At 37.3% G+C, this 13,256-nt stretch overlaps 2 protein-coding genes across 2 annotated transcripts; one reads left to right on the top strand and one right to left on the bottom strand.

Annotated features, from left to right (window-relative positions):
• Window positions 1-703: 703 nt before the first annotated feature.
• On the bottom strand, window positions 704-1,915 carry LOC141620297 (protein FAR1-RELATED SEQUENCE 2-like). The gene is made up of 3 exons (XM_074437208.1): window positions 1,788-1,915; window positions 1,653-1,677; window positions 704-1,504 (listed from the first exon to the last, which is right to left on the bottom strand). Exons 1-3 carry the CDS (start codon window positions 1,913-1,915, stop codon window positions 704-706), a joined length of 954 nt encoding a protein of 317 aa, XP_074293309.1.
• Window positions 1,916-4,411: 2,496 nt separating this feature from the next.
• On the top strand, window positions 4,412-9,929 carry LOC141616905 (BES1/BZR1 homolog protein 4-like). The gene is made up of 3 exons (XM_074434068.1): window positions 4,412-4,912; window positions 8,623-9,227; window positions 9,680-9,929. Exons 1-3 carry the CDS (start codon window positions 4,670-4,672, stop codon window positions 9,681-9,683), a joined length of 852 nt encoding a protein of 283 aa, XP_074290169.1. The 5' UTR covers window positions 4,412-4,669; the 3' UTR covers window positions 9,684-9,929.
• Window positions 9,930-13,256: the final 3,327 nt, after the last annotated feature.

The raw sequence follows: 13,256 nt of genomic DNA, 5'->3' as shown, positions 1-13,256 counted from the left end.
GTGACTTTTACTTAACAAACATGTCACGACGCAACGAAAACGAGAGATAATTTTCAAAATTGGATAACAAACATGTCACGAGGCAACGAAAACGAGAGACAATTTTCAAAATTGGATAACAAACATGTCATGAGGCAACGAAAACGAGAGACAATTTTCAAAATTGGACAACGAAAAGGCTGTAATGAAATCTGAAAACATCGTAAATGCATTAAAAACTGTTCCACATGCATGAAATAACAGTGTGCATGCATGAAATATGTAACTCATGTGTCCAAGGTCAAATCTTAAAGTAATCTCAAGTGAACTTTTAAAATGTTGCATTTTAATTTAGATTTTGGAATTTTATTATTAACTTTGATGGTTGGGGATGTGGTAGCAAAGAAGGATGTAGTGGTAGATCAAATTAATCACCGTAAGGTTTCTTGATACTCGCATAATGTGTGCATGAAATAACGTTCTTTGTGCATGAAATACATGTGTATGTGCATGAAATACCGTTGTATGTGCACGAAATAATGGTGACAGGAACACTCAGGCTTTTCATTCTATAAGTGTTACATTCATTCGTTTTAAGAAAAAAAGTCCAACATCTATCAAATAAAATAAAAATTCTCGAATTATTCAATAAGGCAAATGTCCAATATCTATCAAATAAAATAACATTCCCGAATTTTTCAATAAGGTAAAATAAAAAATTACTCTACTCATTGTCGGTTGTCCTTCGGTCACAATTCCTACTGTCGTGGTTCGCCATCTCCCCACAGGCCCTGCATTTTCTTAGCGCTTTCTTGTTCACTTCCCCAGCTCGTTCTCTTTGTGCGATCAGCCTTTTTCCCGACCCTTTGTTTTTACACTGCCTTGGAGGCAAAACCTTAATCTCACTAGGGATGCTTGTTCCTAAAAGCATCCCAATTTCAGCATTCTTGTCCTTTACCTTTGCAAAACTAGTATTTCCACTTTCATCAGAGGTAATTTTTACCCTTTTCTTGAACTCATGCAAAATCCCAAGCAACTCATCACAATGCCCAGGACTTTGTTCAACAAGTGCCACACAAGTAAACAACTCTGACCATAACTCGCCAACTTTGTTTTTCTGTACATCCATTGATGTACAATCAGCAAGCAACTGGCCATTAGGGCCGACGATTGGCTGGCAGGTTGCTAGTTTGCTCCACCGACTAAGCAGGTAGTCACTTGGAACTTTCTGAATTCCCCGATCTTTAAAGACACACAGAGCATGTCGACATAGCATTCCATGTCTTTCAAACTTCTTACAAGTGCATACCACTGAAACATCATCCTTCTTAAAACCAACCTTGTACGTTTTATTTCGAACTTGATCTATGATATCTGTGTATAGAATTGGATAGGTTTTATCTTTTTCTTTATCCCCAACACCACATGAATAGCAAGCTGCTTCGACTTCTTTTTGAAACTCGCCGAAAATTGTTGGAGTGTAGATTTCTGATGCATGCTTTTCTAGGGCTAATGGAGTCGACAACTGGGGGAAGGAGTTTTTTTATTGTGCAACAAGTTTCGAATGAGTCCATCTTTGAGCATCCACTGCACTCTCAAATCTCATCCAAAACTCAACTAGGGTTAAATTAGGATTAGTGAAGTTGCTGAAAAAGTGGTTTTCTGACTCTGACCTTGAGGTCGTTCTCATCAAGCCTCCTAAAAACAGATCACGAAAGTAAGCTGGAACCCACATATTTCTAATGTTGTACTTCTCCTTAAGCCACTCGTTATCCGACAACCCATGAGATTTAACTACTGTTGTCCACCTTTCCTCAAATTCAGGCGGCTCCACATCTTCGCTCCAAACACATCGGTTTATCTTCTTCAGGAACTCAATATCTTTACATATTACAGGCCCTACTTTCTCAGGCAACTTTTTTAGTATGTGCCACATGCAATATCTGTGTTGCACCTTGTCTTTCCAGGCTAATTTCATTCCTTCTTCTATCCCCGCATCTTCATCAGTTATCATACAAACTGGATGACGATCCCCCATAGCCTCTACGAATTTCGTAAATAGCCAAGCAAAGGACTCCTTACTCTCATTTATAATAAGTCCAGCCCCAAAGGTCACGCATCTCTTATGATTATCCACCCCTGTAAAAGGACCAAATATCATCCTATACTTGTTTTTTCTAAAGGTCGTATCAAAAGAGGTCATGTCCCCGAATAGCAAATAGTTTTTAATACTAATAGGGTCAGCCCAAAACACATGTGACAATCGACATATCTCGTCTACCTCAAAATCAAAATAAAAAGATGGACACATGTGTTTTATCTTCATAAAATGCTCAATAAGCATTTGAACATCTCCCTCTGATAAATAATTTTTGATATCTCTAGAAAAGTTCTTAAAGTCTTCCAATGACGCACCCACATTCCTATAACCTCTAACATACTCCTTGAACAACCTATACGACTTAAATGGACCTATGTTATTTTTGGAGTTGTCAATTATCATTTTTTTGTGAACTACATTCAACTCTCTCGTTTGTGTCAAATGTACCATTGTTGATGGTGTTTATGGCATATGATTATGACCTTCATGAAAATCATATATTTGGTATTTACCCATATCAGGACCTTCCTCCAAAATTCGGTTAAATTTAATACAAGAAGGACATTCTATCCTAGTCCTTTGCCTCCTGTGATTTTTCCCTTTCGCTTCACATACTCCAGCCTTATTACACACAACCTTTTTATGCGTAACGACACCATTTTTAGACTTTTGCGAGCTTAATCTAGTCACAAACCCACATTCTTTTGCATATGCTTCATAAAACTCAACACCTAGTTCAAGGTTATCGAATAGCATACCAATATCAGGCTTAAGATGGTTGAGACACTCAAAAACCCGATTCGTGTTGCTTGAAGAACCTTCTGCTGCCTCCTCGTCCTCTGCCTCCTCTACTATGATATCTGCATATGTGGTGCAATTAAAGTAAGAAAGATGAGGGATGCAAAAGCATATGAAATGTACCATTAAAAAGCTGAAAACATCAAGCAACTACCAGGATAAATAGAATTGTACCTTCAACAAATTCGAAAGTCACAACTTCAGGAACATCATGTTCAACTGCTATTGCAGATATTTCTAATATAGGCTGACATGCATTAGCTTCAACATTCGCTCCTTCGTTTGTAATGACATTTGAAGAAGTTTGTGATAGTATTGAGGAGTTGTCATTATTGCTGCAACAAGAAATGTCAAAAATTAAATAAGCAACAATACAACAGTATAATTCATGAAATTGAGTCCCTGATTTTAACAAATGTAGGGAATTTCACAATTTCTCCAACCCTAATTTCTCAATTAAGCCAATTTGATTCACAAAATCACATTTTGATGCACCTAAACAAGAATTTGATGCATATAAACAGGAATTTGGATGCACATAAACAAGATTTTGATGCACATAAACGGTCTCCAACCTTAATTTCTCAGTTTCCCCAATTTAATTCATGAAACCCTAATTTCTCAATTAGGCCAATTTGATTCACAAAATCACATTTTGATGCACCTAAACAGGAATTTGATGCATATAAATAGGAATTTGGATGCACATAAACAAGATTTTGATGCACATAAATGGTCTCCAACCCTAATTTCTCAGTTTCCCCAATTTAATTCATGAAATCCTAAATTCAGAAGCATGATTTATCAATCCAGAAACTTAAGAGACGAATCAAACCCTAATTTCATGGTTTCAACAAATTTCTCAAATCCCCTAACCCTAATTTCTCAGTTTCCCCAATTTAATTGACGAAATCCTAAATTCAGAACCATAATTGTTCAATTCAGAATTCTAATCGGTTAATCAATCCCTAATTTCACGAACAATCTAATTTAATCGACTAAATCAACTAATTTCACAACAAATAATCATAAAGATCGAAATTTTACCTTGAATTTAAAGGCGTCATTGATTGAAGCAGCGTCGCAAGGTTGATTGTCGAAGAATTTATCGTTCGATTGTAGAGAAAGAGAAACAGGAATTTGATGATGGAAGAGGCGATGGCGGAAGGTTAGAATGATGAGAGAGAAGCAGAATTAGAAAATGACTGAGATTACGCGGGTTTGGGGGAGACGCGCGAAAAATGTTGGGGGTTTGGTTAAGGTAATCTCAGCGTCTTATTAGATTGTTAAGTGGTTCTCATGATTCTCATTATACTAGTGGTTCTCACCGGATCCCGACCCTATATATATATATATATAACGTAAAATTTTTATAAGTTCAGTTTGATTTCTATAAGTTCAGCTCATATAAGTTTAGTTAAATTATTAAATTTAGTTCAGCAAATAAAAGAAGTTCAAAAGAACAAGGCCTAAAAATAGACAATCATTAGTGGAAAGAAACACTCATATACCCTTGTAAGCTTTAGGTGAAGAGAGACGACACTCCCCTGACAAAATCGGCGTCAAACATAATTTCTCCTATGACATATTAACATATGCTTTCCAATTCCATTAAAACACACCCCCAATCATCTCTCTCGCACTTAAATCCCAATCATTATATTTCTCCACCCAATTCCAAAAAGTCTTCTCCACCCTCACAAAATAAACTAACTAACCCAAATTTACACAAAGGATAAAAACCAAACCCAAGTTAAAAAAAAAAAAAAAAAAAAAAAAAAGGTGGCAGTAATGGGAACAGGAGGAGGAGGTGGCGGTGGAGCAGCAGGAGGCAGGACACCGTCATGGAAGGAAAGAGAAAATAACAGGAGAAGAGAACGACGTCGTCGTGCCATTTCTGCCAACATATTCTCCGGCCTTCGTGCTTACGGCAATTACTCTCTTCCTAAGCATTGTGATAACAATCAAGTTCTTATTGCTCTTTGTCATGAGGCCGGTTGGACCGTTGAACCTGATGGCACTACTTATCGCAAGGTATATATATACTCACTTTTCTACATGACACCGTCTTATACAAGAATCTATTCCGAGGAGAAAAGTTTTACTAAGACCGATCGACTACTTGACTTATTAGCTTGTGTGAATGCTACATTTATCACGGTCACAATCGTTTTTATTTTACTAACGTACTCACTAACAAACCACAATGCTAGCTACTTAGATCAAGAACACGAGATATATGAGCAATAATGTTTACTTGTTTAGCTTAGTGCTAAAGTGCGCTATGATGCCCTTCTTTGTTTTTTTTTTTTTTTTTTATTGGTGTTACTCATTATTGTTGTTTCATCATGATAATTGTGATGTTGATAGGTCTGGTCTAGGCACTTTTGGGACTTTTTTCTTTCATTAAGTTATGGCCTTTGATCAGTTATACTCCTTAATTTGATTACTCCGAGCATTTGCTAACGTGTATTAATGCAACTTTATTACAGAGTATATATTGCGTAATTTGATTATTAATTAACTAGTGTAGATCTCCGTGCTACAGCACAGTATTTTTTTAAGTTAAGTTATTTTTGTCTTGAATCATTATTACTTTACAGTAAAAATTAACTCTGTAATCATATATCATTGCATGAAACTAATTTATGACATTAAATTACAATTAAGTGATGTAAAAATGTAAAATATAATTAAAACGCATATAACCTTATAACAAAAACAGGTAAAAACAGTATATCACGCACTTAAAAAGACGATTTACGAACAATTAGACTAATATTTTTTTATTTTTAATAAAAAAATATAGAGAAATTGTTACGTTCTTTAAAATATACACCATATTTAGAGTGTAACTGATGAAAGATAATATAAGAAACAGATTTACGTAATTTTAGGCTGTAAGTGATGACAATAATTATGTTAAAGACTGCATAAGAAGCAGGTTTGCGTAATTTTAGAGTATTACCGATGAAGAATAATATCTATGGAAATGAAAATGACTGCATGACAAATTATGGATTTTAATGAAAAAGTCATAAATATGAGTTTTAATTAAAAAATTAGAGTTTAATTATAAGTCAATATTCATTGAAAAGATAATAATATAATGATTTTTTTTTTTTACTTGTTACCTTATTTAGCTAGATGCCTTTTAAAGGAAAAACTAAGAGAATTTTTATTCTCTTAGTAGTATGGGGGATTCGTATTTTACACACGAGTAGCTAGCCTCATAACCTAAGTCATTTCAAAGAACGCTATTTATGAATCAAATGTTACTTGTATGAATTATATTACTAACGTATATATTAAATGTTAAGAATTATGTATCATAATTCCCCTTCCAACTCCAATAATACATATAAAATACTTGGAATTACATACTATAAAATAATGTCACTCTATGTTCGTCAATGTTTTTATTTACTTTTACACTATCACAAAGATAATAATTTGACCTAGCTTTTTTTTTACTTCTTTTTTTTTCACTGAGAATATTATTTATACTTTTTTTTTTTATAAAAAAATATAAATATATTAGTATGGTTGCATAATATTTCAGATACTTAAAATATATGTACGATCAAAGGGTTTAATTTAAATTAAATAGGATATAGTTAGTTGCGCGGGACGGGCGAAGAGTTGAGGACTGAATGACTGATGGAGCAAAAACAATTCAGCTGCAAAGATGATTATATTCCATTTATTTGTTTGGAACTTGGACGGCCTGGCTTATTATGTTAGGTCTAAAATCTATCCATGACCCAAAATTCATCCATGCTTGAACAAGAGGGTAAATTTGGTCCTGTTGAGATTTGATTTGGTATCTCCATTTCTTTTTTCCATATCCTCTAGTTTTTTTTTTTTAACAACCACTCGAGTCACCCACTAATAAGAAATGGAAAACGGAAACAACGGACTAAACTAGAAAGAAATGAAGAGGATCCGGTTCACTTGAATTTATAAAGGTAACACAAATAACTGTCTCTCTTAAACGTGATACACTAGCGTCAGCTAAAGTACCACCTTGGAGAGTGGAGACTATAGTCGAGGTAGTGACCTACGATCTGTTAGTTTACTAGTAGTGCTTTAATTATCTCAAGTGTTTCTGTCATCTTTCCTTACGTATTTTCTCGTGAACAAATTTGGTCACTTTAGTTATTTGGGTGAGGTGAGGTGAGGTGTGTATATCAATGATCTGCTGCATTTTTAGGATACTCTTTGTACGTTTTGTTGGCATGCATCTTTGATCAGGGTTCCAATTTCAGATGGGTGTGGAGGGATATTTTAGTCTTTTCATTTTTGCTGACTAAAGTGTAGGGCCTCTCTTTCATGTTTCAGTTTTCTTGCTTTTCAGAACTCACATGCCAGACCAAAGTGGGGTTCTCATTTCTGATTTGTGATTCTCTCATTTACTCTCATCTCTCAATTATGTTTTATGCTTTTTTTTTTGGGTGATACAAGTTCATCATATTATATTATAGTACACAAATTTTTGTTTAAGACTGATACTGTTTAAGTTCTTTTTAAGCTTAAGATATGTCAATATATACCAAATTACATGGCAAGTTACCTAGGAAAATGCTAAAAATATATACCATCACACTGGTATGTTGGAGTGACAAACACCATCACACTGGTATCTTGTAGTCGTTATAGACGATTTTTAGGTTTTTGGCTAAGGTACATAGTGTGGGAGTAACAAAGGATTGTGCTACAAGCCTACAAGTGATAGATGGTCCTAAATAATGTGAGAGTAGTGAACTACTATCTTAGGTTGAGGACCATCATGGCTCAATGCATCAGTGTTCTGTAACGTTTCCATGCTTCAAATGAGGACCAATTAGAAGATCCGGAAACTGTGGTTGTTGTCAGTGCTGTTGTAGGAATTCATAACTCTCTTCTCATTTGTGATGATAGTATTACTATTACCCATGAATATTTACAACCTAACAAGCTGAAATAACTTCATCAGTCATCTCCTGAATTGATGAACTGCAACAATGAATGAATGTCTCCCTCGAAAAACAAAACCACAATGAATGTCGTCCATCTCTGATCTTATGAAAGATACTACTTGGACATAAATTGGCATGTGAAACGAAACTACCCACACCGACATTTCTGAAATTTATGTTTGTTAATCACACACTCTTTAGAGTATTCAACATGGGTATGTGCTGTGTCTGAGTATTGGAATCGACTATTTTATGTAAATTTCCTGTCTTCTTGGTTTAGAATGAAGCCTGTGTCAATTGTCACACCTATATTCAAGTGTCATGTTTAAACACAGTACGAGTAACTGCAGTAAACATTGTTTGCGACTAATGACCTATCGTTTTTCCTTTCTATTGAATCGTAAAGATTTGATATTTTCTTTCGGTGCGCTTTTAGTTAGGGGTAGACCTTATTCCTCTCTACCAAATGGGCACGGCACAACTTTTGTTTTCATCACTTATAGATGTTCTTAATTAGATATATTTCAGATTCTGGTTTCAGTTTTTTTCTATTATTTTCCGTAGTTATTATGCCATAATTGAAAGGGTAAGTCTCTGTTAATCGAGGAAGCACATCAGTCACCATTACAGGAAAATAGGATTCAGGCTTCATAGAGGGATGCTATTCTTGTGTGCTGAAACTGGTGTACTTCCATCAGCTCCGTGTTGTGCCCTGATCTTCTTTATTCTTTCGCTTTTAGTGTGTTACTAACTACTAACCCAATATATCACTGTATGCAACTCCAGGGACGAAAACCCCCAGCACACCTGGACCTCACAGCACGGCCTGCATCACTATCAGCCAGCCCATCATGCTCGTCTTACCAACCCAGCCCCTACACTTCCTTCAACCCGAGCCCAGGATCATCATCCCTAGCTAGCCCGGCTTCATCTTCCTACGCTCCCAACCCCAGTTACCTCGAAGGCGGGTCCCTCATCCCGTGGCTAAAGAACCTGTCATCCTCCAACCGGGCCCACCTGTACACCCATGGAGGCTCAATCAGCGCTCCTGTCACTCCGCCTGGCAGCTCACCAGCCCGCCATGTTGCCCCTGATCCTGATTGGTGGGGAGGGACTCGTGGGACCCACTCCCCGACATTCAGTCTTGTTTCTGCTCAGCCGTTAGGGTGTTGCTCCTCCCAGATGCTGACACCATTGCAGAGTGGGACATGCTCGCCAGCTGTCCCCGCTGGGTTTGATCAGACAGGGGATGTTCCGATGTCAGAAGTGCTATCGGATGAGTTTGCGTTCAGGAGTGGGGCCAAGGGGGTTGTTAAGGCCTGGGAAGGAGAGAGAATCCATGAGGACTGCTCTGATGATCTTGAACTTACCCTTGGCTGCGCTAAGACAAGGTCAGTTTAATGGCGTGAAATTCAAACTTTATGCTGCTATTTAACTTTGTTTCAATAAGACAGTTTGTCATGATAAGATATTAGTCGGAAATTATAGGAGGTATTGCGGTTTAGGTGTTGAAAAAACCTTGAAAGGTCAGTCCGACATCTTACCATGGCTGATTATAAGACATGATCACGAAAAGATGATCCAAGGTTTGGAGGAGTGATCGTAAAGTTTCAACTTAAAAATCCACCTCATCAAAGTTTTAACTACGAGACCTGACGAATGACGATGTCTTCATGATTTATAGTATAATATTACTCCCAGTACCTTGAATCATCTCCATATGTTAGTTAAAAACTCACATCAGACTTGGAATGGTCATTGTATATATGTTGTTTGTTGTACCACGGCTTAGTATTAAACGGCCTAACCTAGGTTTTACGGCTTTTGGTGCAATGTTATGCAGGTGAAGCGGTAGAGACAGTGAGGTGATTTAGAAAGGACCTCTCTTTGGTACACTGACGTTTGCAATGGAATTGTGTTGTGGGAAGCTATGGTAGTAATAGTTGGTAGTTTAGGACTATCCAACAACCATCACATTCCATGGATATATACAATACAAGTTGTGGGAACTCATTTGTGCTCTTGTAATATGCATGTCATTGTATATGTCATATGTGGTCTTTCAGGACAATCCAACTCTCATTTTGCACTTCCATCATATTCTCTCCAGCTCTTCTCCAATCTAAAGTTCAATTCTATTCCTTAAATCACCTATAAATTCTAAAACTACTAAACAACCTTCCAATTCAGAATTAATGGCTTCAATTTTTCAAAGTTTTAACATCAAGATGGCTGTTATTTTAGCTACTAAATTGATGAGATAAACTCTCGGAATTTGAACTTTTGAAAATACCAAGGCTATGATATCATGCACGAGAGCAATCTCAAAAAAAATGGCAAAGGTTAGGATTTAGGACTAGGATATGTTAACATTCTTCTATTTATACGAATCATGATCTTCTTGTAATAATATCTTCATGGATAATTAACAGTGTAAAATAACTTTACAAAGACTAACAACATGTATGTTGGTTCTGAAATGATAACAACATAATCAAACTCATCATTCATAATGATTAAAATCAGGAAAGCTCACTTGAAAATTATTTAGTTATCAATTGCTTTATGAGAAACGTTTTGCACCTTTAGCCGCACAACAACGCTCGTTTCAATCGCCCTTTGTAGGGTTGTAAGAACGGTTTATAGCGGCCTTAAAATTGCCTTTACCATTTAGCTGAACGATTAAGTAAATGATGGTTAAACTGTAGATACCCAGTATCTGCTGAGACTCCAACAAACACCCGATGATAATCGGACTACAACATGCTTAGGAATCGCAGCGTTTGATCGACAGTTTGTGTACAACTTTACGTCGGAAAACTTAAAACGATTTCAAAAATAAAACATTTCAAAACTTTTCAAAAGTACCTGGAGTGTTTAATGCATGACGACGGGGTCGCAATGACACTAACTAGAGTCAAAACCGACACCAGACCAAAAACCTACTCAAAATTCAAATCCCGACTCCAACAACGAGTCAAACCGAGTCAAACACAAAAAACAAACCATTCAAATGCTTCTATGTTAAGATTTCCCGGAATCTTACATAGTCAAGTACCAAACATGTTCATCCAAGTCCTAGGATAGAACAAATCATGATTGCATTCGTGTGATAGTGACAAGACACCTCGAAGACGTGCGACATGGCTCGCACCTCTTTGAGCAGCCCGGGTGGTCACGTCGCTCAAAACTCACACAACCACTCATTCTCCTATAAATACCCCTCAAATGCCACCATTTGAGAGTTACGCGAGTGTCCGCCCCCTCTTTTCTCCCTTAAAATTCTAGACTCGACTTCCTAAGTCACAATCCGACACATGTATACGACCTACCGATCGTAAACACAAGCCTTACACATTGTTTGGTACCGTTATCGTGCATTAAATCACTTGACCGACCATCTCGACCACTACACCATCACTAAACTTAATAAAACACTCTTTTACTTACCAAAACGGTTTTAAACCGAGTTTTCCGACCAAACGAGTTGATACACTTACGTCGATTTCTCGCCATAAGCCTAGCATGTAAGTATGAGGGTGTAAAAATCTTCTTTTATCATGCTTTCATATGTTTCATGATTATAACATGCTAAATCGTGCATAACATGGTCCAAAACATGGGAAGAATGAGCTAAAACCGGACTTTTGGTTGAGGCAGAAGCTACTTACGTAGCAGATAGGCTCGCGCCTAAAGGACCCTGTCCAGCCTTAAGTCCAAACCATATTTGGTCTCTTCATCTCCTTTATTTTTGTTTTCATATTTATAATCGGTTTTTACCATTTCAAGTATTTTCAAACCATTTTTTACAAGTTTTTAACCATAAAACATTTTTCACCCTTGGTTCCTAATACCATGACGGTTTAATCCGTGTTTCGGTGATAATATTTGGTTAATTACATCATAAAAGGTATTTTAAAGCCTTTTATTTCATTTCTTTGCATTTTGGAGGGTGTTTTAAAGCCCTTCATCATTTCTTTACATTTTCAAAATAAATGTATTAGTCACCAATACAAAGTCATCCTTGGTTCCACATACCATGTCGGATTTTAACCCGAGTACGATGATGAACATTGACTAATTATATTCAAATGAACTTAAAACAATTAGTTCATAATTATTTTTCAAAACTATTCATGTCAAGCTTACAAAATCGAACCCGACATCGAATATTGTCAAAACAATGACGATTATTCAAGTCTCGTTCTTCAAATCAACACAAAAGCGGCCTAAACGGCCTTTTCAAACCAAAACGGGTTCAAACACCCGTTATTCAAAACATTTGACAAACTTTTTCAATGGTCAGAACATGTGTTCCATCGTGTGCTGACCCGCGCCTAAACAGGCCATTCATTTTTCCCATTTTCAAACCAGGAGGGAACCCCTTTGCATCGCCAATAGACTCGCGCCTCTTCTGGCTGCCTGATGCAGGGTCTATTCCCTTTCCAGCACTAGTCTAGGACGATCCCGACTTCGGTTAACCCGAATACAGGACGGATCAGATGACTAATTTGCTCATTCAAACACCGTATTTGCAAAATGCCTTACTAAGAAAAATGGACAACGTTATGCACCATAAACCTAACTCGGTAAATGGATGCTTAATTTCCGTCTTGTATGCGAATCAACCATAAATCCAACTTGACATCTTATACTTGATACTTGGATTAAATCAACCGACGTAGAAAGCTCACACATGTTAGGTTTAAACTAGTTGATGCGCATTCATGCATTTAAACCGATTTATCAATTTTTGCATTCAACCAACCAAGATCGATCAGTAGAGGCCGCTACCGCGGGCGGGATTGGGTGTCTGATTAAAGGGCTTCCCAATACATACCTTCACCTCTTACTCAGAAACTTTGGATAGTGGACGACCTTATCCAGGGCGTACGAGAGTCATTCTAGAGATAGGAAGCTAAAGAGGGACGATTCCTTATCTTTAGTACCTATGTCAAACCCTGCTTTGTGCTTCGTTTGACCGAGGTATAAAGTGGATTAGAACGGGTTCCAAGCATCCCACAAATGCTTGGTGGTGACTCCGAACAACGTTAATCGTTTCGAGACCCTTACCGAGACGAAACCGACCGATCTAAAGTGATCCGGTCGAAAGCATTCCTTACGCCGCCGAACGTGGCTTTCCAAAGACCGTTTTATGTCCACAGATCGGCTGGGCGTGCAGGTGGGCCATGTCCACAGATTGGCGACTCCGCTGAGGAAAACTAGGACACTTGTGTCTTTGTGATCCCTAGATGGTGAGACTCGAACGAGGTCGTCTTGGTTGAAATGCATTAATTGATATTACAGTCACGGTCGGGTTCCTTGTCTGGGCCTATAACCTAACCCTTTTCGACCAATTGGCTCGTCTCGTCGGCGTGAGTTTCTCATCCCCGCGTTTCGAATCCCGATTGAGTCAAGCA

This window comes from Silene latifolia, chromosome X (assembly GCF_048544455.1).
Source record: "Silene latifolia isolate original U9 population chromosome X, ASM4854445v1, whole genome shotgun sequence".
In the NCBI taxonomy this organism is placed as follows: Eukaryota; Viridiplantae; Streptophyta; class Magnoliopsida; order Caryophyllales; family Caryophyllaceae; genus Silene; species Silene latifolia.
This window is presented reverse-complemented; position numbering and strand designations above follow the sequence as displayed.